Source organism: Eublepharis macularius, chromosome 2 (assembly GCF_028583425.1).
Source record: "Eublepharis macularius isolate TG4126 chromosome 2, MPM_Emac_v1.0, whole genome shotgun sequence".
Taxonomy (NCBI): Eukaryota; Metazoa; Chordata; class Lepidosauria; order Squamata; family Eublepharidae; genus Eublepharis; species Eublepharis macularius.
The window spans coordinates 232,799,070-232,822,860 of record NC_072791.1 but is presented as its reverse complement, the minus strand read 5'-3'; the positions used below and the strand labels follow the sequence as shown (position 1 = coordinate 232,822,860).

The following is a 23,791-nucleotide window of genomic DNA, read 5'->3' as shown; positions in this document are numbered from 1 at the left end:
AGGCTGCTGATATAATTTGCCCCCGAAGAACAGCTTTCATAGCATCCCACACCAGTTCTTGGGAGACACCGCAAGCTGCATTTAGTTCAAAATATTGCTTTATATCTGAGGATATTTTTGAATAGATTTGTTTGTTGAATAAAAGTGAAGTATTTAATTTCCAATTTGTTTTCCTTTGCATTTTACACCCTAAACTGAAAACACATTCTGTCCAAGCGTGATCAGACCATAGTTTCTCACTTATATCAGTTGAACAAACTAGATCACAGAATTTAGGTGTCAAAAAAATATAATCTATTTGTGTATATACGTTATGAACAGATGAGTAGTAAGTATAGTCCCTTGTGCTTGGGTGTTGGATGCTCCAAATGTCTTGTAAGCCTGCCTTATTGATTATACCGGATAGTTCAGAGATACCTGTCCTCCTAACTTGATGGCAGTGGTGTTTTCGGGTTTTGTCCAAATCATAATTCATAATAAAATTGAAGTCCCCAGCAAGAACTATTTCTCCTTCTGCAAAAGAGTTTAAAAGTGTTAGGGTGTTGTCTATAAAGCTTAATTGGTCTTGATTTGGTGCATAAATTACAGCCAATGTTAGCAGCATATGATCTGAACTGCCCTTTAAAAATAAAAACCTGCCTTGTGGATCTATTTTTGATTCCTTTAAAGAAAAATTAGTTTCTTTTGAGAATAGTATAGCCACCCCTCTGGATTTTGATGACCCAGGGGATTGAAACTGCTGGTTAAACCAGCAAGTCTTAAAAACTGGCAGGTTAGAGGTTTTCAGATGTGTTTCTTGAAGAAATAATATTGAAGGTTTCTGTCTTGTAAGGGCAGTTGATATTCTTTTAAGTTTGATTTTATTGTTTAGACCCCTACAATTGACCGAAATAATTTTATATTTCTGGTCACCCATTATCTATGTAAGAAGTCTAGCGATAGATCAATATTATTTTGGCTAGGGTGAAAATATAACAAAGTTCTTTTAGACCCTCTTAATTTTTGCCCCTTCATCTTATAGTGCGCATAGCAAAAAATGTAGCTAAATCTGCTATCAGATCTCCCTGTGCTTTTGTTAGTCTAAACAAAGTTAGTCTGAACATACACCTGTATGTTCAATGACCAGTTTTGAACTATGATTTCATAAATCAAATCCATTAACACACCAATACATCCCAACCAAATCAAAACCTCAAATCCCCAGGACAATTTTCCAATTCCTTCCACCCCCTCCCAAATTCCATTCCCTCTCTCCGTTAATTCCCCCCTCCCCTTTTCTATCCTTTACAGCAACAATTTTTACTAGATTGAAAATGAAAAAGATAAGACAAAAGAAAAAAGAAAACTCAGCAACGGCTGACTGAAATAACATATGCCACCCTGATTTCCACCTTACAACAAGGTGAAAACAAAAGAGCTTTACAGCTCTAAACCAGGAGACAAAAAAGGAAAATAAGGGGGGGGGAGATTGCCTAGAGTCTGACTCCCGGCCTCCACTCCAACCTCTTTGTGATCATAAAGTTTGTCTTGTAACAAAGGCACCCTGGGTCTGCTGACTGCACGCGATTAGTTTTCAACGTTTGTCTTGCAAAGCAGAGCTGAGATTCTTTCTGTAGATCTTTCAAAGGTGGGTTATGCTCAGCAGTGAGGTTAAAAGTATTTAATAGAGCATGTCCTTCTTCCAAATCCTTAGCAACAATCAGATTTCCATCATGAAGCACTGAGAGCTTGGAAGTCAATCCAATCCACCTGTATTTCAAGTTAGCTTTTGCAAGTGCATTGGTCATTGGCTTTAGATCTCTGCGCATTTTTAATATTTCTGATGGCAGATCAGGGAACGCTTGAATTTCTTTGTTCTTGTAGAGCAGATATCCACGTCTGCGCGCCTCTCTTAGAATCTTTTCTTTTGATCGTAGGTCTCTAAAGATTACCAAAATATCTCTTGGCAGGCGTGATTTATTTGCTGCCCTAGATCCCCCAATCTAAAAGCAGCTTCAATGTCGGGAGCAACCCCTTCTTCCAGTTGGAGTACTTCTGCAAGCCAGGACATTATAAAAATAGGAAGCTCTGTATGTTCTTCCTCATTTTCAGGGAGACCCCTCATCTTCAGATTTCTAGCTTTAATTTTCATCTCCAAGTCGATTATTTTCACTGATAGTGCTTCTTCTATTTGCTGGGTTTGATTTAAATCTTTTTGCAGATTAATCCCTAGTTCAAGGCCTTTTTCAGCTGTTTGAGTAACAGCAGCTATAGTTTCACTAATGCCCTTGAGTTGCTTTGTAATGGGCTCCAGGCTGCTGTTTATCTTTTCAGCTATTTTTTCAGAAATGGTGGCAATAATATTGTTTTCCAATATTTGGATAGCTTTTGAGAACTCTTGTTTTGTTAACCCCACCACACTGCTTTCCCCGTCGGCCATTTTAGCTCCGTTTTCTGCTGAATATTTATTGCAGTTTTTGGCTTCTTCAGGGGCAAAAAAAGCTTTAACTGTGGCTGACTGCGGGTGGGGAGGCTTTGGCTTACCTGCCCCTGTCTTTCCCATCGTATCAGGATGCTTTTATGGCTTCGTTTTGAGGCTGGAAGCAGGCCTGGCCCAGAGCTCTAGAAAGGAGCAGCCACCATTTCCAAGCGTTGCTCCGCCCCCCTACAATATAGCTTTTAAACCAGAATTGATCTTCCTTAATTATTGGGAAGACATGACCATACTGCAAATTAGACGTGACCTCATCTCAGTATTGTTTGTGGCTGCCGATGGCAGGGTAAAGGCTTTGCTATACACTGGAGCTGTGTAAAGAGTCTGTGAAATGCCAGAAGAGAAACTTAAGCCCGTTAGAACCTCTCCAGGTTCAAGCTGGTCTCTGGAAGGCAGTTCCAGCCCATTTCCATTCCTCACTGCCCTCTGGTTGCGATCCAACAGAGTTTTAGACTGGAGAGGTAAAATTGGCAGAGCCTTTGGGGAGGCAAAGATGAAATTAACAAACCCTCTGAGGAGTGATCTCCACTGGCTTTGTCTTTTTAAACTATGCATCCCAGCTAACATTATATCTCCCCACACTTCATGAACACATGCAGAGGCATCTCGTATAGAGCGACTGAGAGAAACCACAAGAAAAATGAGTTTTTACATGTGCTTGTTGCCCTGTCTTGCCAGTCAGTTAGGCCTGAGGGCAGCTGTTGCTCTACATCTGAGGCAGACAGGGGCCGATTCCAGATGGCCTACCTTTCGCCGGAACGTCATGCGTCGTTGTGCCGAAAATGCGAAATATCGCATTTTCTCATGTGAGTTTTGTGCGACGCCGTGTGGCGTCGCGCAAAACTCGCACGAGAAAATGTGATATTTCGCATTTTCAGTGCAACGACGTGCGACGTTCCGGCGAAAGGAAGGCCATCCGGAATCGGCCAGGGTTTGTCCCTGGGCATCCTATAAAGTGGGGGAGGAGTCACTACAATGGGAGTTGAGGGCCACGTCCCACTCCATTCTCCTTGCTGCTCACTCGTGAGAGAATCCATGTGTCTGTTTTTCAGATTTGGACGGAGGAGAGTAATTATCAAAAAGGGACATCATGGAAGCAGTTTTTACTTCATCTTTGCCGGTGTGGTTGCGATCACTGACGATGAGGATGGGGGCAGTGCATTTGTAGACACAGCCCCAGCTGTGCTTCGGAAAGGTGCTTCTTTTGGTGTGAGTGTCATCTATAGCAGCATGTGTTTAAATATATTAGGAAAAAATATGTATTTATTTCCCATCTCTCACCACAGCTTTCAATAGTAAAACAATAATATACAGTAATAGGTAAAACAATAAAAATAAACCGCTTCCTAAACAATTAAAAGTAAAATATCATCTCAGTGCAGCATTAAAACTATCAACAACAATATTCTCAGATGGAGGGAAAATTAATAGCAAAAAAGGGAAAAAAGAAAGATTTAAACAATTCCAGAAGCAACAAAAATATCTTAGATCGGCACCAGGCAAACTTCTGTACAGGGCCCACACCTGGGTTTTCCACATGCTCAAATTATTCTTGATTTTCTTAGCACTAGATCTACAAACACTGAAATCAGTTTGGGCATTGTTCTTCTGCACATCTGCCCTCCCTTGCATTTTTACAGTTGTGAAATGGATTTATTTTCTTCCCCATGTGCCTTACATAATCAGGATTTTCAAGCGAGGGTGCTCTCATCAGTGGCATGTATGTTTTTAATGCTCTGGTTTTAACTGTTTTAATTATATTTTTGGTTGATTTTAATGGTTTTGTAATGTGATTTTATTATGTATGTTTTAATCTGTTAGCCACCTTGGGTGCCCTTATGAGGCCACCATTTTGTTAAATAAAATTTTGTTAAAAATACTGCAGACATTTTGCAGTGATGCAGATGGTGAAGTCTTTGGGCGCCACTGATTGGTTGAACTGCCCCAGTGTCACAAAGGTAGAAAAATCCCTGACTGAGCTACTATGATCCTAATAAAACCTACCCACCATTGACTGAGCAGCTGAGATCCTAATGGTCTCTGTTCTCAGTTGGCTCAGAAGGAGCCAAGCTGGCTTATAAGCAAAGGAGGGGCATATAAAGGGAAGGAGTGGGTGGGGGGGGCTGAGAAGCCATTGAAGCGGGGTGGAGGCATGTAGGTAACAAGGACTGCAGCCTGGAATGGTGAGAAGTCCAGGGGAATGAGGGGAAAACAACAAAGCCAGAGAGAAAAGGGAAAACTGTCGGAGAGGAGTCGGGCCTGGTAAGACCTAATGAAGTAAAGCACCCCATGCCTGTTTGAAGTCACCAGTCCAATGTTTCCCTGGAGGTCGCTCGTATTGGCAACTGCTCTAATTTATGGATGTGTCCCCACCTATTCTTAGGAAGTGGCCCTTTTAAAAGGAGCAAAGAGAATCGCCACTGTGGTCTGCATGGAAGATACTGAACTGCTAGTAGTGGATAAAAAAGACTTTTTTGCCTATAAGTTAGACGAGGAACTTCACCGAGAATTCCTAATTCGATATAACTATCTGAGGTAATAGCTCCCTCCTGTGAGCCTTTTCAACCGCCTTTTGCATTGCTTGTTTCCTGATCTTGCTGATTTAGTTTTGACACCATCAAAATTGAAGCCTTTGACAATGTACATTCAAGCTTTTCCTTGTGGATGTAGGATCCATATGTCGTTGGAAATAGTGAAGGTGAAACGTCACCACTTTTTTTTTACCCATGGCATTGGCTTCTTTCCAGCATTTCCCAACAGGAATCCTTCCACCCCACAGATGCCAGGTCGCCTGACCCTTCCAGTGGCTGGGTGGGAGACCCTGAACTTACTTCTTCATTGTTCCCAGGTGCTCCTCACGCATGCATCCTCCTGCGGTGACATCTTCCCACAGCTACATCCCTTCCCACGGCTACATCATTTCTAGTGATGTCATTGCGCAAAGCATGGGAGTCCACACATGTTTCTCAGTGGACCAATTTGGCCCCCAACAGGCCTGATTCAGCCTGTTCCAGGCCAAAACTCGCCTGCTGAGAAGCGCAGGAGTGCTGTCAGGGGCAGTGTGATGATGTCACTCCTGGAGGTGCACTCCTAGGGTGTCATCCCCCCCTTTCCTACCCCATCAGCCAGGTGGGTAGAGCCAGGGGGCAGAGGGTGGGAACGAGGGATCCCCCTCCCGCAGTGCAAGAATGGCATGCCTATTCCATCCCCTCTTTGGAGAAGAGATGGGGTCATGCCGAACCTGAGAGCCAAGCTACAAGTGACGAATTACACTTGCCTGGCAAAGTGTAATTCGTCACTTGTAGCTTGACCCTCCGTCTGCCTTTAAAACATTTCTTGGTCAGTACCTGTGGCACTCACAGCTGAAGCCAGTGTGGTCAGATTATTGTTTTGGAATTACTGTCCCAGTGCCTTAGAAGAAGACTGGCCGTACTGGGAATGTTGTCATAATTTTCAGAAAATTATGTATGAATTGGTCTTGACGCAGGAAAAACTGCCCTGTTAGAGTTACTGTGGAAAGGAATGTGATGCAGTCTGGGCTGAAGAGGAATGCCAGCTTCCAAATTTTTCCGTCCAACAACTGGGCTGCAACCACACATCCCTGAATATTGTTGTGCTACAGCTGTTGGGTTTTTCTGCGTGGACAAGTGCCTCCAGTTGCAAATGTTTGCTATAGCAGAATGAGAGGGCAATACCTAATGGTGCAGCCCCAGTCTCCCTCACTTAGGTGTACAGGGCGAGGAGGTAGGACATAAAGGGAGTGGGCAGCAAGTGGTGATCCTTTCCCTACATACAGGCCATCTCCCAACACTACCTTCCTCTCGGAGCCTCTCTGCACAAGACAACTGACATGTGAAGAATACGTGTCGGAAGATGCAATGTTAGCTGGGACGGGTAGTTTTAAAAGACAGAGCTGGCGTCAGGGCAAAGGCTTTGCTGTAGAGTGGAGCTGTGTGAAGGGGCTGTGAAGTTCCAGAAGGGAAACTTCAGCCAATAATAACTTCTCCAGATCCAAGCCTGGCTCTGGAAGGCAGCTCCAGCCTATTTCCATTCCTCGCTGCCCTCTCCTTGCAATCCCACACAGTTTTAGACTGGAGAGGTGAAACTGACAGTCTTTGGGAAGGGGAAGATGAAATTAACAAACCCTCTGAGGAGCCCTCTCCAGGGGCTTTGTGTAGAGAGGTGAAATTGACAGAGGCTTCAGCTGTGTCCTTTCAAATTATGCTTCCCAGCTAACATTGCATCTCCCTACACCTGACAAACGTGTGCCAAGATGTCTTGTGTAGAGAGACACTCGGTCGGGTCCCCTTGTGAGTTGCCAGCCAACCTCTTCACTCCGTGGTAGAAATGGCAGGTCTTCATCACTCTGCAGGTGGGGAAATATTTGTGTGTGTTAAAGTTTAACACCCTTTATGAACCTTACTGGACCCATATGTACTGTTAGCCCATCAGTTACAATTCATTTAACATACAAAAGGAGTCTTTTTTTCTTTCTATTTACAGAAAGGTTGATATCTTTGAAACACTGTCTAATTCTTCAATAGAGAAAATAGCTAATTTCTGCAGAATAGAGAGGTTTCACTTTGGGCAGGTTATTACCAGCAATATTGGAGAATCCTCCAACATCACTTTTATTACAAAGGTGAGACTCTTCTGCAATTTGTGCATGCTCGTGCACTTGACTTTTGCTTTTATAAGTAGGGAAAGGATTTCAGAGCACCACCCCAGCAGCCTGAAAATACCCCCTCAAACTAGAACATTTTGAGCTGTTGTGTGTGTGGGGGGGGGGAGGGAGGGATTCTACTCCCATATTGTTCTCATCAATTAATGCACAGGTATTAGAATGAGACACAAGTGCTTTGGTTGTTGTGGGTTTTCCGGGCTGTATTGCCGTGGTCTTGGCATTGTAGTTCCTCACGTTTCGCCAGCAGCTGTGGCTGGCATCTTCAGAGGTGTAGCACCAAAAGACAGAGATCTCTCAGTGGAAAAGATGTTGGCCAGTCATTTATATCTACTCAGGAGGGGTGGGGTTTAGCTGAGTCATCCTGTAAGAGTTTCCCAGGGTGTGGAATGCTAATGGCAGGAGGCTTCACTGTATCCTGAGGAGGTTCTTTTGCATATGGATTGGTACTTGATGTGCTAATCTTCTCTGCAGGGCTATTGTCGGGTGTAGAGTGTTTTGTTAGCCTGTTAGCCCTGCAGAGAAGATTAGCACATCAAGCACCAATCCATATGCAAAAGAACCTCCTCAGGATACAGTGAAGCCTCCCGCCATTAGCATTCCACACCCTGGGAAACTCTTACAGGATGACTCAGCTCAACCCCACCCCTCCTGAGTAGATACAAATGACCTGCCAACATCTTTTCCACATTGTGACACTGAGAGATCTCTGTCTTTTGGTGCTACACCTCTGAAGATGCCAGCCACAGCTGCTGGCGAAACGTCAGGAACTACAATGCCAAGACCACGGCAATACAGCCCGGAAAACCCACAACAACCATCGTTCTCTGGCCGTGAAAGCCTTCGACAATTACACAAGTGCTTATTTGTTTATTTTTAAACTGTACAAAAATCACTATTTTATTAATTAAAATATGTACATTTTGTATAATAACCTTCCTGGGAGCTGTCGGGGAGTAGTGGTTAGAGCATCAGATCAGTATCCGGGGGACCAGGTTCAAATCTCCACTCCGTGTGGAAGGTCACAGAGTGACCTTGGGCCAAACTCCGTCTCAGCAAAACCTACTTCACAGGGAGTTTGTTGTGAGGATAAAATGGAGGAGGAGAGAATGAACGATATTATAGGCCACTTTGGGTCCCCGCTGGGGAGAAAAGTGGGGTATAAATTATAAATAAACAAGTGTCAAGAAATCTATCAAATGGTCCCACGAGATCGAGTCCCAGATAGCTGAATTGCTTAATCAAGGAAAGCCATTCAGATGAAACGCAAGGAGGGTTGGAATATTATATTATTATTATTAATAAAAAAGTGGGGCACCTGTAAGGACTTGTGGGTGGGGAAGGGTTTATTTTCATATCTTGTACTATTTTCTCTTTTCCTTTTCTGAAAACTGGTATAGTCTCTCCCTTTCTCTGCTTCGTTCTCTCCCTTCCATCCGCCAGCTGACCTACCTTTCATCGTCTGTCTTCTGTGCAGTCCCCCATGGGATTGTGCATGTGCAGTCCTACCGATACGGCAAGGTTTTAAAGCTACAATCCGCTGGGGGCACTTGTCTACCCAGTGCACATGCGTGGTGTTTCCCGCCAAACACACCACCGGGAGGCAAGTCCCCCTCTACCCTCAGTTTGTTCTTTGCTGCCAGCTAGGATGGTTCCCGCTTTTCATCCATTTTGTTCTGAAAGTGAAAGGAGAGGAAGACAAATTTTAAAATGGCTGATAAAGCTTTATTTAAACGCTGTTCTACTTGTGCTACTAAAATGACCAGAATGGATGGTCAGTCTGTCAGTTTGGAGTGCTTAGGGGAAGTGCATAACGCTAAAATCTGTGAACATTGCCGCAAATTCCCCCTGAAGGCATGGACCGAGAGGGCTACTAGGCTGAAGGTGCTCCTGTGGAAGAAAGCTGTGAGAGCCTCTGATATTCTGAAGACCTCTTTCCCTTCAGCAGGTAGCGAAGATCAGACTGTTCCACAAGTACAAACTTCAACCTCGATAATCGCATCCCCGGCTCGGATCAATTAATTTAATTTAATTTTAATTTATTATATTTATATTCTGCCCTCCCCGCTTTCGTAGGCTCAAGGCGGATAACAAATACAAACATCACCCAACCATTAAAAACATTTCAAAGCATTAAATAATACATTTAAAAACATTTAAAAGCATTAAATATTACAGTTCATACTGCATAGTGGTTCATACATGCCTCTGTGTTCACATAGGGGCGATGGTTTAACCCCCTCCTCCACGGGGGGGGGCACCACCCGGCGTCAGCCATATGCCTGGCGGAATAGCTCTGTCTTACAGGCCCGGCGAAATGCAAGCAAATCTTGCCGGGCCCTTGTCTCGCAAGACAGAGCATTCCACCAGGCTGGGGCCAGGACCAAAAAGGCCCTGGCCCTGGTCGACGCCAGGCAGGCCTCCCTAGGGCCAGGGACACTTAAAAGATGTTTTCCACCAGAACGGAGAGTCCTCTGGGGCTCATACGGTGAGAGACGGTCCCGCAGATACGTCGGTCCCAGTCCGCGTAGGGCTTTGTAGGTTAACACCAAAACCTTGAACCTGATTCGGTACTCCACTGGCAGCCAATGCAGCTGGCGTAGCACCGGTGTAATATGCTCCCACACCGGTGCTCCAGCAATGACCCGCACTGCTGCATTCTGTACCAGCTGTAACCACCGGATCAGGCCCATGGGAAGCCCAGCATAGAGCACGTTACAGTAATCCTACCTAGAGGTGACCATTCCTTAGACCACTCTAGTCAAGTCACAGGGAGACAAATAAGGGGCAAGCTGCCTGGCCTGCCGAAGATAATAAAAGGAAGACCTGGCAACTACCTTGATCTGGTCCTCCATCTTCAGGGAGGAATCCAGAATCACCCCCAGGCTCCTAACTCTCGGGGCCAGTGTAAGTGCTGCCCCATCAAGTGTAGGAAACCGGGGTCCCAAAGCCATCTCCCCACGACCCACATACAGGACCTCCGTCTTCGTGGGATTCAATTTCAGCCGACTTTGTCTCAACCAACCAGCCACAGCCTCAAAAGCACGCTCCAGGGCATCAGGGGCCGATCCAGGCCGCCCATCCAACAACAGATAAAGCTGGGTGTCATCTGTGTATTGGTGACACCCAAGCCCGAAACTCCGCACCAGCCGGGCGAGGGGGCGCATATAGGTATTAAATAATAATGGAGAGAGTATTGCTCCCTGTGGCACACCACATACCAGTGGCCTACGAGATGACACTCTGTCCCCGATCATGGAGAAAGGAGACCAGCCACTGCAGTGCTGTCCCCTGAATCCCCACATTGGCAAGGCGGTGGGTCAAAAGCTCATGATCGACTGTATCAAACGCTGCTGACAGATCCAGCAAAATCAGCAGTGCTGATCCGCCCTGATCTAGATGTCTGCAGAGATTGTCTGTGACAGCGACCAGCAATGTCTTGATCCCATGTCCTGGGCGGAAACCAGAAGGGGTCTAGGGCCGAGGTCTCCTTCAGGAAATTCTGCAGTTGCTTCTCTGCCGCCCGCTCAGTCACCTTCCCCAAAAATGGAAGGTTGGAAACTGGTTGGTAGTTGAGCAGGTCAGCAGGATCTAATGATGATTTCTTCAGAAGAGGCTGTACCACAGCTTCCTTCAGCGCCTTGGGAAAAACCCCAGAGCTCAAGGACAGGTTTATAATCGCCTCCAAGGAATCCCGAAGCCCATCGATACTGGCTTTCACCAGCCATGACGGGCATGGGTCCAAGGGGCACGTGGTAGGCTGTACCACATGCAGAATCCTGTCCACCTCTTCCCCGAAAAGAGGGCTGAAATGATCTAATATGGGTCCCAAAGACGGCCAAGGGGCCTCTAGTTCATTTACTGCATCAACGGTGGCTGGTAAGTCACGGCGGAGAAGCAAGATCTTATCAGTAAAAAAGCTCGCAAAAGCCTCACAGCTTATCTCCAAATTCAACTTTTGATGGTCTCCACCTGATTGGGAGACCAATGAACGGACCACATTAAATAATTTAGCTGGGCGTGAGCTAGCTGATGCGATGGAAGCTGCATAATACTCTTTCTTCACAGCTTTCACCACCATCTCATAGGACTTCATAAACAGCCTATAAGATGTTCTTGCTTCCTCGTCACGAGATCGCCGCCACACGCGTTCAAGTCGTCTTAGCTCCCGTTTCTGTTGCCGCAGCTCCTCCGTATACCAAGGAGCCCGGCGATTCCAGCAGCGAAGAGGACGACGGGGGGCGATTTCATCGATGGCCTCAGAGAGCCGGACTTGCCAGCTCTCCACTAGCTCATCTAATGAACCACCGTGGAGCATTGGTTCCCGCAGAGCATTCTGGAACCCAATTGGGTCCATCAGTCTCCGCGGGCGAGCATAAATTTGCTCACCGCCCTTGCAGGAGGGGGGTGGCACGCCCAGCCGGGCCTTCACAACCGCGTGGTCTGACCATGGCACCAACTCTACTTTATCCAGAACCACATCCAATCCCATCCCGAAGATCAGATCTAGCGTGTGGCCTGCTTCATGTGTGGGTGCCGATACAAATTGGGAGAGTCCCAGTGTTGCCATGGCTGACACCAGGTCCGTGGCCTGTATCGAGGTGGCATCATCTACATGGGCATTGAAATCCCCCAGCACCATCAACCTGGGGTACTCCAAGGCCCACCCAGCAACCACCTCTAGCAGGCGCGGTAAGGCGTCTGCTGGTGCGCTGGGCGGTCGGTACACCAAGCAGACAGCCAAACTCTCCTCGGCATTCCACACCAGGCCCACACAATCAATGCCAGAGATCTTCGGGGCGGGAAGCGGCTTGAAGGAGAAACCCTCCCGGACAAGGATTGCCACCCCTCCCCCCCCGACCCTCAGTTCGTGACTGATGAAGGACCGCATAACCCGGGGGGGGGGGGTCAGCTCACCGAGAGCAACTGTTTCTCCTTCCCTCACCCAAGCCTCGGTCACGCATACCAGGTCCATATTAGCTGCCATAAAAGTATCATGCAGCATACTGGTCTTATTATTTATGGACCTGGCATTGCGCAACATCAGTGTTGAAGGAGGATTTTTCCTAGCTCCAACACTGGCGTGCCTCGGGATGGGGCGTAGGTTAGAAGGGCACCGAGCCTTTCCACATCTCCGTGACCTTCTCCCTTTAAACCAGGCCCCACCGCCATACCTCCCCCGTCCCCAGAGGACTGGTATCCCTGGCCCAGTCTCGGATGCCTTCCTCATATCCATCCCCTTATCACAGCATACAAACATCCTAAGCAGCAATAAACAGCACCAGTTCTTCAGCAGCAGCAGTCCCCGGCAGCAGCTCCTTTGAGGCCAGAGCACTCAGGGGGCAGGGCTGAGCAGGTGGAAAAGCTCAGTCCTCGATGGAGTAGCCTCCCTGGTCAGCAGAGCGCAGGCAGCTTGTAGGCTGGAGCAGCAAGGGGCGGGGCCAGGCAGATGGGAAAGCCCAGCCCTTGATGGAAGCAGCTCCCTTGGCAGCGGCAGCGGCAGCAGTGCAGCTACAACAACCTTTGTAGGCTGGAGCAGCAAGGGGCGGGGCCGGGCAGATGGAAAGCCCAGCCCTTGATGGAAGCAGCTCCCTTGGCAGCGGCAGCGGCAGCAGTGCAGGCTACAACAACCTTTGTAGGCTGGAGCAGCACCGGGCGGGGCCAGGCAGATGGAAAGCCCAGCCCTTGATAGAAGACGCTCACTTGACAGCGGCAGCAGCAGCAGCGCAGGCTACAACAACCTTTGTAGGCTGGAGCAGCACCGGTCGGGGCCGGGCAGATGGAAAGCCCAGCCCTTGATGCAAGCAGCTCCCTTGGCAGTGGCAGCAGCAGCAGTGCAGGCTACAACAACCTTTGTAGGCTGGAGCAGCAAGGGGCGGGGCCGGGCAGATGGAAAGCCCAGCCCTTGATGGAAGCAGCTCGCTTGGCAGCGGCAACAGCAGCTGTGTAGGCTACAACAATTTATACACAATTTATACACAATTTATACACACTCAGAAATTCAGGATGGTAACACTTAATATGGTGTTACAGTTGCTCCCCTTTGATACTTGGTTTGCATTCCTAGACTTGAAGGATGCATACTTTCATATTGCCATCCATCCAGCATATAGAAAGTTTTTAAGGTTCACATGTTAAGTGCAGAGTCTTCCAGTACGAGGTATTACCCTTTGGCCTGTCTCCAGCCCCTTGGGTTTTTACAAAGTGCATGTCTGTGGTGGTGGCATATCTAAGGAAACAGAGATGCTCTGTTTACCCCTATTTAAATGATTGGTTGGTTTCAGCTCCTTCCAGTGAGCTGTTGGAACAACACATGAGTTTGGTTATTAATACCTGTCAGAAATTGGGTTTACTGGTCAACTTTTAAAAAGTCTGTACTTGTACCCTCTCACAGGGCTGAGTTCATAGGGGCAATATTAGACAGCAATTTGAATAAGGGCTTCCTGCCTCTAGAGAAGCCAAACAGGATCAAGGACCTAGTGAGACGGTTTACCAGATGTTGGTTCCAATCAGCTTTGTCTATTCAGACCCTGTTAGGGCTGATGGCCTCCACCACTGCAGTCACACCTATAGCTAGACTCCACATGCGTACATTACAATTGTGGTTTTTAAATGTTCACGATTTTGAGGTACATGGACAGGACAAGAAATATACTATTCTAGGGTGATTCTCAGAGCCCTTGAGTGGTGGGATAATAATGGCCACCTATTTAAGAGTGTAGATTTTGAGTCTCCACAGATAGAACAGACTATACTGATGCCTCAACAGTAGGTTGGGGTGCTCGGTGTGGCCCCCTTAAGACTCATGGCATAGGGTTGAGAGATGAAAGGGACTTGCACATAAATGTCTTAGAACAGAGAGCGATTCGTTATGGCCTTATCACTTTCTCAGATACCTTGATACGAACGAGGGTCCAAGTTCTGACCGACAATTCCACCACTATGTTTTATTTAAACAAACAAGGAGGCATCACTTTCAGAGTATTATGAGAAGAGACCATTCTCATCTGGGACTGGGCTCTGGAGAGAGGAATTACCCTCCAAGCAGTACACATCCCAGGGACTGCAAATGTAGTTGCGGACAGGTTGAGCAGACTGCACATGGAAAACCACGAGTGGATACTAGAAAACAGATATTTTGAAAGAATGGGAACATCCCGCGATAGATCTGTTCGCAAGGGAAGGGTATCAGAAAGCACCGAGATTTTGCCCAAGGGGAGGTGTGGGCAAAAACTCCCTAGGAGACACTCTTCAGCTGACTTGGAGAGGAAACCTCTTTTACACCTTTCCTCCTATTCCCTTGATTGCCAAAACTGTTAGCAGGATACAGAGAGAGAGACCGGACATAATCCTAATAACACCTTATTGGCCCAGACAGCCCTGGTTCCAGCATGCACTGCACCTCTCCAAAGGTTCTCTATTTCACTTTGGATTGGAACCAGACTTGCTCAGCCATATGGGGATATGGTATCATGACCTACTCAGACTATCAGCTTGGCTCATACTGGGACAGGGCAATTCTCGGACAGAGTAGCAGAGGTTGTCCTCAATTCTAGATGGGAAAACACTTGGAAATCATGTGGTTTTAAGTGGGACAGATTTGCCAGATGGGCTACCCTAAAAGGGATAAATCCTTTTGAATGCACACTATCCCAAATTTTAGAATTCCTATTAGTACTCAAAGATGAGGGCCTATCCAATTTGTCCGTTAAGGTATATTTAGCAGCCATTTCCACTTCCCACTCCAAAATAGATGAGAAGACAGCCTTTTTCACCACATCTCTATGTCATTCCTTAGGAGGTTGCAGAATCTCTTTCCATCGGTCAAGCAAATTGTACCTCAATGGTCACTTCAGTTAGTGTTAGCCAAACTTATGTCCCCTCCTTTTGAGCCACTAGCTAGTTGCTCTTTAACATTTTTATCTTTGAAAGTTTCCTTTTTGGTGACCATTACTAGAAGGATGAGTGAGATGATCTGACCCTCTTTTTCTCAAGATACATCAGGGTAAAAAGGGTACTTCGCCCGTGTGTTAGGTTCAGACCTAAGGTGGCTACGTCTTTCCACCTATCTTAGGACATAGTGCTCCCCATGTTTTTAGCATTCCTTTCCAGCGAGTCAGAAAAGGCACTACACACAGTTGATGTATGCAGGGTGTTATTGTTTTACTTAAATCACACATCATCATTTAGAAAGGACAAACTACTGTTTGTTTGTTATGCAGGGCCCAGGAAGGGTAAAGGAGCTACAGCTCAATCTATAGCTAAATGGGATACACTTACAATTAAGGAATATTATATAGCAGCACACTCAGGGCTTTTTTTCAGGGGGAACGCGGGGGAACGGAGTTCCGGCACCTCTTGAAAATGGTCACATGGCTGGTGGCCCCGCCCCCTGATCTCCAGACAGAGGGGACTTTAGATTGCCCTCCTCGGTGCGGAGAGCAATCTAAAGTCCCCTCTGTCTGGAGATCAGGGGGCGGGGCCACCAGCCATGTGACCATTTTCTCCGAGGGCAACCCACTGAGTTCCACCAACTCTTTTCCCAGAAAAAAAGCCATGAGCACACTTACCTTCTCTGTTGGAAGTGAAAGCACATTAGACAATATCTCAGGCTTCTGCAGCTTGGATGAGAAGAGTATCTCCCCATGATATCTGCAATGCAGTGACCTGGTGATCTGTGGACACCTTCACTAAGCAGTATGCCCTGGACATGATGGAGAGAAGAGAGGCAGCAGTGGGACAGGCGGTCCTCCACTCCCTCTTTCCGAAAGACCACAGCCACCTCCAGGTAGGAAGCTTGTTAATCTCCCATGTGGGACTGCACAGAAGACGGACAATGAAAACAGAGTTGGACTTACCGTAACGGTTATTCGTTGACGTCTTCTGTGCAGGCACACATACCCTCCCTCCTGCCCCGTGTGCCTGAACTATACTTACCTTGGACCAGCGACTCAGGAGAACTCAGGAGGGAGGGGACGCCACCTTCCAGTGGTGTGTTCAGCAGAAAATACGCATGCGCACTGGGTAGGCAAGTGTCCACTAGTGGAAGATGTCAATGAACAACAGTTACAGTAAGAGCAACTCTGTTTTACCTGCTGCCTAGTCTTCAGCTTTTTTCTTTCCTCCCCATGACATCCTTTACCTGGGAAAACTACGCTTCACTTACGTGGTGGGAAACCTGCAAGGACATGCAGGGTACTCCTCATTTTCCTCTGTATCTCCTTCCCCACAATATTTCTTTCCCCCCTCTCTCCTTTCCACCCACCCACCCACCCACTTGTATCTGCTCCCCATCTTAAGTTGCATTTGTAATTTCATTCGTACCCTCTCTTTTTGCACAATGAGGACCCAAAACAGCTTACATAATTTTCCTGTCCTCCATTTGACCCTCACAGCAAACCTGTGAAGTATGTTTGGCTGACAGTGGGTGACTTGCCCAAGGTTACCCAGTGAATTTCCCCACTAGAGTGGTGATTTGAACCTGGGTCCCCCGGCTCTAGGGCTGCTGGTTCCCAGGTGGGGGCAGGTGGTCCCTTCCTCCCAGCCTCTTCCCCCCGCCACCACTCACCAGGCCGGTGGGGGGAAAGGTGCAGGAACGGGGCTCCTGGGGTGCAATCCTAGGAGTGATGTCATTGTGCAGGCCCCAGGAGTGCTCCTGGGCTTCGAGCTGGGCTGATTTGGCCTGTTTGGGGGCCCAAACCAGCCTGGCGTAAAGCTCAGGAGCACTTCCAGGGCCTGCGTGAAGATGTCACTCCTAGATGTGATGTCATCATGCTGCGCCAGGAGCAGGCATGCCTAAAAGATAAGTGCCGTATCCCCCCCATCCTGTCAGGAGGGTAAGGGGACCTGGCAGTGCTGCCCAGATCCTAATATGAAACTCTAACCACTATGCAACACTGGCTTTCTCGGGGGGGGGGCTGCTGCTGAGCAGTGGCAAGCAGCTAGGCCTTGGTGAGTCATGCAAGTCATTTGGTCGCAAGTTGCCTGGTGATTGCCACTGAGCTGGCGCCAATGAGTCCTCTCTCGAAGGCCAAAACAGCCCCAGAAAAGGCCCTGCCTAGGCTTGCCATCTCGTTGTCCCTGAAAATATCCATTTCTTAATGCTACAGGCATTCCTTTTATCATTTTTAGCAATCCCCCCCCTTTGTTTAAAGATTTCAGTTTTTTCTGCAAACCTGGGGCATTTTTCAGGATCGTATAAAGACCTGGCTTGTCTGTTCACAGCTCGAATCTCAAGATTTGGCCAGGCTACGGAATTAAATATATTGATAAAATGAAGCATTTTTATGAGGGTAACTTTCCTAAAATAGAACTTATACATGTGTTAGGCTACCTGTATGTGGGGGCTGCATTGATTGTTGTAAGGATAAAAACAAAGACCAGTAGCATGCCATTTTAAGCTGCTTTAGCTATAGGGAGTATGCATTTAAATCAAAATAAATACATTTCTTTGCCATAAGATTTCTGACTGATGGCCTGTTTGGCAGCACGGTTTCCACAATATCAACCCAGTTTAATTTTGTCCTATTAGGGTGCTTGTGATGTTTTACGAGAAATTGATCTGAGCAGCTGTCCCTCCTATCACAAGTGGCTCACTAAACAACTGCTGTCTCCTAAGAGCCACCCACAGATTAAGGAGAAAAAACATCTGGATTATGGTAGGTTAAATTTTACTTTGGACACATTGGTCATTCACCAAAACTTTTAGCTTTGTTACTGTAACCACGCTGCCAATGATGATCTTCCTTACCACAGATCACCCTATGAAAACAACGTTTAAAAGAAACAACATGATACATTGAGCTGGAAGATATAACATCACTCTGAGTGGGCACTAATCTGTCTAGAAGATTTATTATTATAATAGCAGTTATTATTATTATAGCAGGTCAGCTCACCTAATGCTTGTAGTTTGTAGACTGGTTTTGTTATCCTGAGCGCTGCTTGTTGATCTGGGCATACGTTAAGTGTGTTGCCAAATAATCTAGGCGGTCCCTTTGGGAAAATGAAATGCCATCTAGTATCATAAGAAAATAGTTCGCATTGAATTTCATTACGTTTACGAGAGACAGCACTTATTACTGCATTCAGAATATCACAATAAAGCTATGTTGGAAACAATAACTCCTCAAATTAGGTTAGCGAAATATCAAGTGAGTATGGATGCTTTTTAGGCTGCTTGGAATCCATTTATACACTTCGCTAGTCTACACTCAGCAAGTCTTTATCCTCCATTTAATACTAGTAATATGAAGAGACAGAAATGACACCCTGTAGCTCCACAGGAGGAGTTGGGGGTGGGGGCAGGGACAGGTGCGCTAGCGGCATGTTGGCCTGTGATATCACTTCCACTGAAAACACTGAAATGATGTTTAGGGCCAATCCTAAAGCATTGCTCTAACGTATTGATGTCACATCCAGGTTTTTTCCGGAGGTGACTTCACTCACTGACACAATGCTGGTTCCCCCTCCCATTTACCTGATTTTTCTCCCTTCAGCCTTGGACGCACCTGTAGGAAACCTGCTCCCCATGGACGGATGGGAGATATATATGAGATAAAGATGCAAAAACCCTTGTAAAAATGGTAAAACAAATCCTATAATAGCATTTGTAAACATTTAATTTTTTTCTTAAATTTTTATATTTATATTTGCCTTTTTGAGTTTCCTTTGTTTACATTTTGTTAATGTATTGAGTAATAAAACAAAATACTTATTTGTCAGAGTATCAAAAGAAAGTATTAATTGGGCCAGCTCTTTTCTTCTCTGTATGCATACAAACTTACTGTGGTTATGAAAAAGGTGCGACCGACCACTTGCTACGTGGGACAAATAAGGGCAGAGAAAGCAACTGAAATTGATATAGAATTCAGTTGGGATTGACGGACTCTGCCATGTCTGTTGATTTACAGAAGGGGTTGTGGGGCGCTCTGGAAGCTGGTGGTATTAAGCAGCCCAGGTGGGAACAGGCATTGCCAATATATGCTCCTATTCCCCACTTTATAATTTTGTTTTTGTACATCAGTTTCTCAGACTGTAAGCAAGTATAGGGGTTGATTTGCTCCTTTTATCATCCTTTTTCTTTAAAAAAAATTAATTCTTCCTTTTTTATTTTTGCATTTTGTTTTATCAGCCAGATTGGACCGCCCAACAAAGACACAAATATAGCACCCAAACCCTGAACCAAACTTTCAATGACAGTTTTGTCCCAATGTACACTCAGTACAATTAGAGAACCCGATTGCATCAGCTGTACCAGGGTCCCAATGGGCTTCCAACGGGCGCCTGTGACACCTTTCCTGGTACCTGCCAAATGTTTTTAGAAAGTGGGCTGGGCTGGGGCTTTTGCCAGGCCTGGCTTCTGATTAACCATTAAAGATCTGATTGGCTGTGCAGATTTTGTAAAAGGTTGCTGTGGCAACAGCCCAAGGATCTTCACTGTGTGATGAAGGTAAGCTTTGTGTATGCAAGAAAATGCTTTAAAATGCTAAGTTCCTTTTAAAAGGCATTCTGTTAAACAGAGCTTCTGCCTGAAATGCTGAAGAATTACTATTAGAGTTATAAATGACCTCACTCTTTGACATTTTGTGGTTGGATCCACGTTTTGTGGCAGCCATTCTGTGGGTGCACCCACCTCCCTGTGCCAGAATTCCAAAGGCGCCCAGAGGGACAGAAAGGTTGGGGATTCCTGAGGTGGACCATATGAGGCTCACTCACATTCATCCTCTTGTGTAGATTTCTGCTTTTCGGGGTCAACAATGCCTTTCTGCTCTTTACAGTAGACAAACAGGACATTTTCAGGGTAAAAGGATAAATGGATACTAATCTGACAAGAAAAAAAAACAGCACTCAGAAACCAATAGGAGAACATTTTAACTCAACTCCTGTTTAATTCTGAATGGTTTGGTTTCTCTCTGATTGGGTCTTGTCTTGTTTCAAACTGGCCTTGCTTTCTAACATCTCACCATTCCCGTCTTTCTGTTGCTTGCAACTTTAACTATAAATAGGCCTCCTGTGGATGTATACTTCATACATCTGATCAAGTGAGCTCTTGCCTTATTAAAGCTGCAGGAATAAAGCTGGTTAGTCTTTAAAGTGCCACTGGACTTCCATTTATCTTTTAAAAAATGATTTTCAAACTTTATGGTATATGGAACTGAAAAAAAAAGTTTCCCCTTTAATCAATCTTTTAACAGTTTAAATCGCCCCTTCTTGCTAAAGTTGGCTTTGATAAATCTTCATGGGTTATTTTGCTCATTTGCTTTACCAACAGCTCTCTGCCTTTCCCTTTCCACTCGACATCAGAATAGAATACCGAGTGGCCCAAAGGCAATGATGTTTTAAGCAAAAGCAGACATGCCTGCACAAGTAAAAAGGATCATTTCTTTTAAAATTATTTCTTTTAAAATATCGACAGTAATATATTAACACACCTCAAAAACATAATTTTTCAAAATGTGCCTAGTTTCAGATATTGCTTGCGTGGACAGATTCAAAAGCTACAGGTGGAACTCCTTCTCTGGACACGAATTAAGCCAATTGAAAGCTCGCTATGGTAGCCAGCCGTCACGCCAAGGCCTTGGAAATCAGAGTTCTGTGCTCAGCAGGCACCATAAAAGCGTTGTGTTGAAAGTGGATACAGCTGACCCTAAGAGGTGAGCCGGGGGATGTGAGCTGGCTTTCCAAGAGGGTGGGGATTCAAAGGGCGTACTCAACGGGCGCCTTTGGATGTCTTTCAGAGCACCTGGGCAGAGAACAAGGACTGGCAATTTGCAGTCCTGCTCTGACATTTCTGTCAATAAATTTTGTGGCAATCTAGACTTCCCCCCTCCCCTGGAAAAATCAGAAGCTGCACAAAACCCCCTGGAATGAGTCAGAATCAAACTGGGATTAGTCACACCCATTGCAGATCATGCCTAACGAACGAATGCTGTCATCGTTGAATAGCCATATTTCACAGCCTTCCTGGTAATGATGGCCACTGGTCGCTATCTGTGCAGTGCTGATGTGTGGTGGTCCAGGTCTGCACCACCCAGACAGAAGGGCACATCAAAAGCACTTACTGCTGTCGTCGTCGTGGCACTTGCCCCAAAGCCAGACACTCCGAAGCCGTCTGGTAAGTCTGGCTTCCCTGTGCTAAAGGCCTTTGAGCTCCAGCTGGCCCCGTCTTCTGTCTGTCGAGCACAGGATGCTGCATTGGCACCACAAGCCGGATCATTGATCTGCCCAGTCTAACGGGGAGCAGCTCTCGTTAGTTTTGCTGCCTTAGATCTGGATGGCTAGAGATGGAATTTGAGACGCTCTGCATCACGGAAAGCGGGCCATTTCCTACTGAGAGAGGCTTCTTCTTTCTCTCCTCTCCTTACTGTCCATCCATATTAGATTCTTAGGCTTCTCCACATTTAATGCTGGTGGCGCGCTGTCTTTCCTACTTTGTCTATCTATTACATTTTTATTCTACCCTTCCACCAAGAATCTCAGGGTGGCTTCCATTAGACTCCTTTCCTCTGTGCTGTCCTCTCCTCACAATGTATCTGTCCGGGGACGAGCACCCCAAGCACCCCGGACTTGCCCCAGACCCCTTACTTGAAGACCAACGGCACCCCGGCTGCGGGCACAGAGAGCCCAGGGGAGGAGACTCTGCTCCCGCCAGCAGAGAGTGAGGGGGGAGAGCAGCCAGCCGGGGAGGGGGGGGGGTCTGGCAGGAGCACACAGCCCAAGCCCAGCTGAGCCCCAAAGGGCAAGAAGCACGCAGGTCTACCTGTGGGGCTGAGACCAGGACAGACGGGCAAGAAGCCCCGGCCCAAGCCCTAGGGGGAACCAGCAGCAGCCTCTCCACCCTGGGGGACTAGCCAGAACTCAGGAGGCCAGGGCGGCACCTTGTGAGCAGAGGCAGAAGCAGCCAAGCCGCATCCCCTGGAAAGGCCCGGCCAGCCCCACCCTGCAGGAAAGGATAAGAGAGGAGGGGAGGAGGGGAGGAGGAGGAGCACCTGAGGGGGCCACCAGCAGGGTTACAGCTAGCCCCACCCTGCAAGAAAGGGTAGGAGAGCAGGCCGAGGCTGGGGTGAGGGAGGAAACACCTGAGGGCACACCCAGCTGGAGGGCATCAGGGAGAGGGCAGAGCCTGGGAGGAAGGAAGGGGGAAGTGGGGAGAAGCCCTGTAAAGGCAGGCTCAGGAGAGAGCTGGGTGGGTGGGTTGTGTAGGAGCGTGGTGGAGGTAGGGAGAGGGTGATGTACATCCCCCCCCCTCCTTCCCCAGAGCAAGAACGTGCACTGTCCCTGACGGCTTCCCAGAATCAAGGTCAGGCGTGCCAGCGCCCAGCATAGTAGCGCCCATGGCAGAACCTGAGAGTTTTAATTTCCTTACGTCATTTATATTCTGCCTTTCTTCCCGTAGAGGACCCAATGCCGCCTACATCATTCTCCTCTTCCACCAGTTCTCATACTCTCAGCAACCCTGTGGGGTAGATGTAAAGGGATTTTTTTTCTATGTGAGCATCATTGAAGCTGAACACTTACACAGAAGGCAAAGTTTGTCTTCGTAGGCAAATTCCTTCTCCCACATTTTAGGAGATTAAGCTGCATGTTGACTTGGCCCTAAATTAAAGCATGTTCTTTTCAGTTGTAAACATTTTCTCTTGTTTTCACTTTGCAACTAAGTATTAGCCTTGGATAAACAGCTGCCCAGGTTGGTTTTAAGCTGTAACAGAAGTTATGATTTAACATATTTATATTACAGCGAGATCTGATTGTCCTGTCAATCAGGTTTACTGGGTGCCATCCATCTTGGGGAATGCAATTCTGAAGAACTGTTTATACTAATCTTCTGATCTTTTATTCTGTAAACAATCAGTGCTGAGGTTATTTAAAACCTTCCAGTGCTCCTGGTCCTTACACACAGGGGAATTTCATAGAAAAAGAGCTGGAGGAACTCGTTAGCATATGCCACACCCCTTGCCATCACCAGCCGTGGTTCATTAGCGTAACTGATTTGCATGTGCCACCCTGACATCACCTATCCTGGCTGTTTTGGACCCATCCTGGCCCTTCAGGGCTGAAATTGGACCCAAAATGGCAAAAAGGGGCAGAAAATGGCCAAAAAGGGGACCAAAATGGTCAGGATCGGGCTGCTGCTGAGTAGGAGAGTGTTCCACCACCCGTCAGAGGCCCGATCCAGGCCGTTTCAGCCCCAATCCAGGCTGAAACGAGCTCAAAATGGCCAAGATTCAGGTGGGCGGGGCCACCTGACATGCGACCTCTTTGGGGAACTGCCGGAACTGTGTTCCTGTGCGTTCCCCCTCGAAATGAGCCCTGCTTACACATATGTACCTAAAGAGAGGTGATATGTGTCAGTGCTTGTCGCTGCCGCCGCTGGGCGGGACCCCAGCTGGGCCGGCCCTGACATCAGAGGGGTGCCAGGGATACTGCAGGACCCTGCTCTGTGGAAGGAGGGGCGGTATACATCACCCAGACTCCCTCTCAGTCCACTCGCTGGCCTGCTCAACCTGGCCTGCTTACCCTCTGCATCCTCCATCATCTCCTTCTCCCAGAACTCTCCTCCAAGCCTCCACTCTCACACTGCTCTGCTCTCACTCCACGCCATCACTCCTTACTCACACCCACCACCTCAGAGCTCT

The 23,791-nt window shown here is 47.1% G+C and overlaps 1 protein-coding gene across 1 annotated transcript in view; it reads left to right on the top strand.

Annotated features, from left to right (window-relative positions):
- Nucleotides 1-23,791, top strand: part of CNBD2 (cyclic nucleotide binding domain containing 2) — a 63,628-nt gene that overhangs the window by 18,014 nt on the left and 21,823 nt on the right. Inside the window, exons 5-9 of the mRNA XM_054970141.1 lie at nucleotides 3,526-3,682; nucleotides 4,857-5,008; nucleotides 6,977-7,115; nucleotides 17,686-17,812; nucleotides 20,620-20,809. Of these exons, the coding sequence (XP_054826116.1) occupies nucleotides 3,526-3,682; nucleotides 4,857-5,008; nucleotides 6,977-7,115; nucleotides 17,686-17,812; nucleotides 20,620-20,809 (765 nt within the window). The remainder of the gene's footprint in view (nucleotides 1-3,525; nucleotides 3,683-4,856; nucleotides 5,009-6,976; nucleotides 7,116-17,685; nucleotides 17,813-20,619; nucleotides 20,810-23,791) is intronic.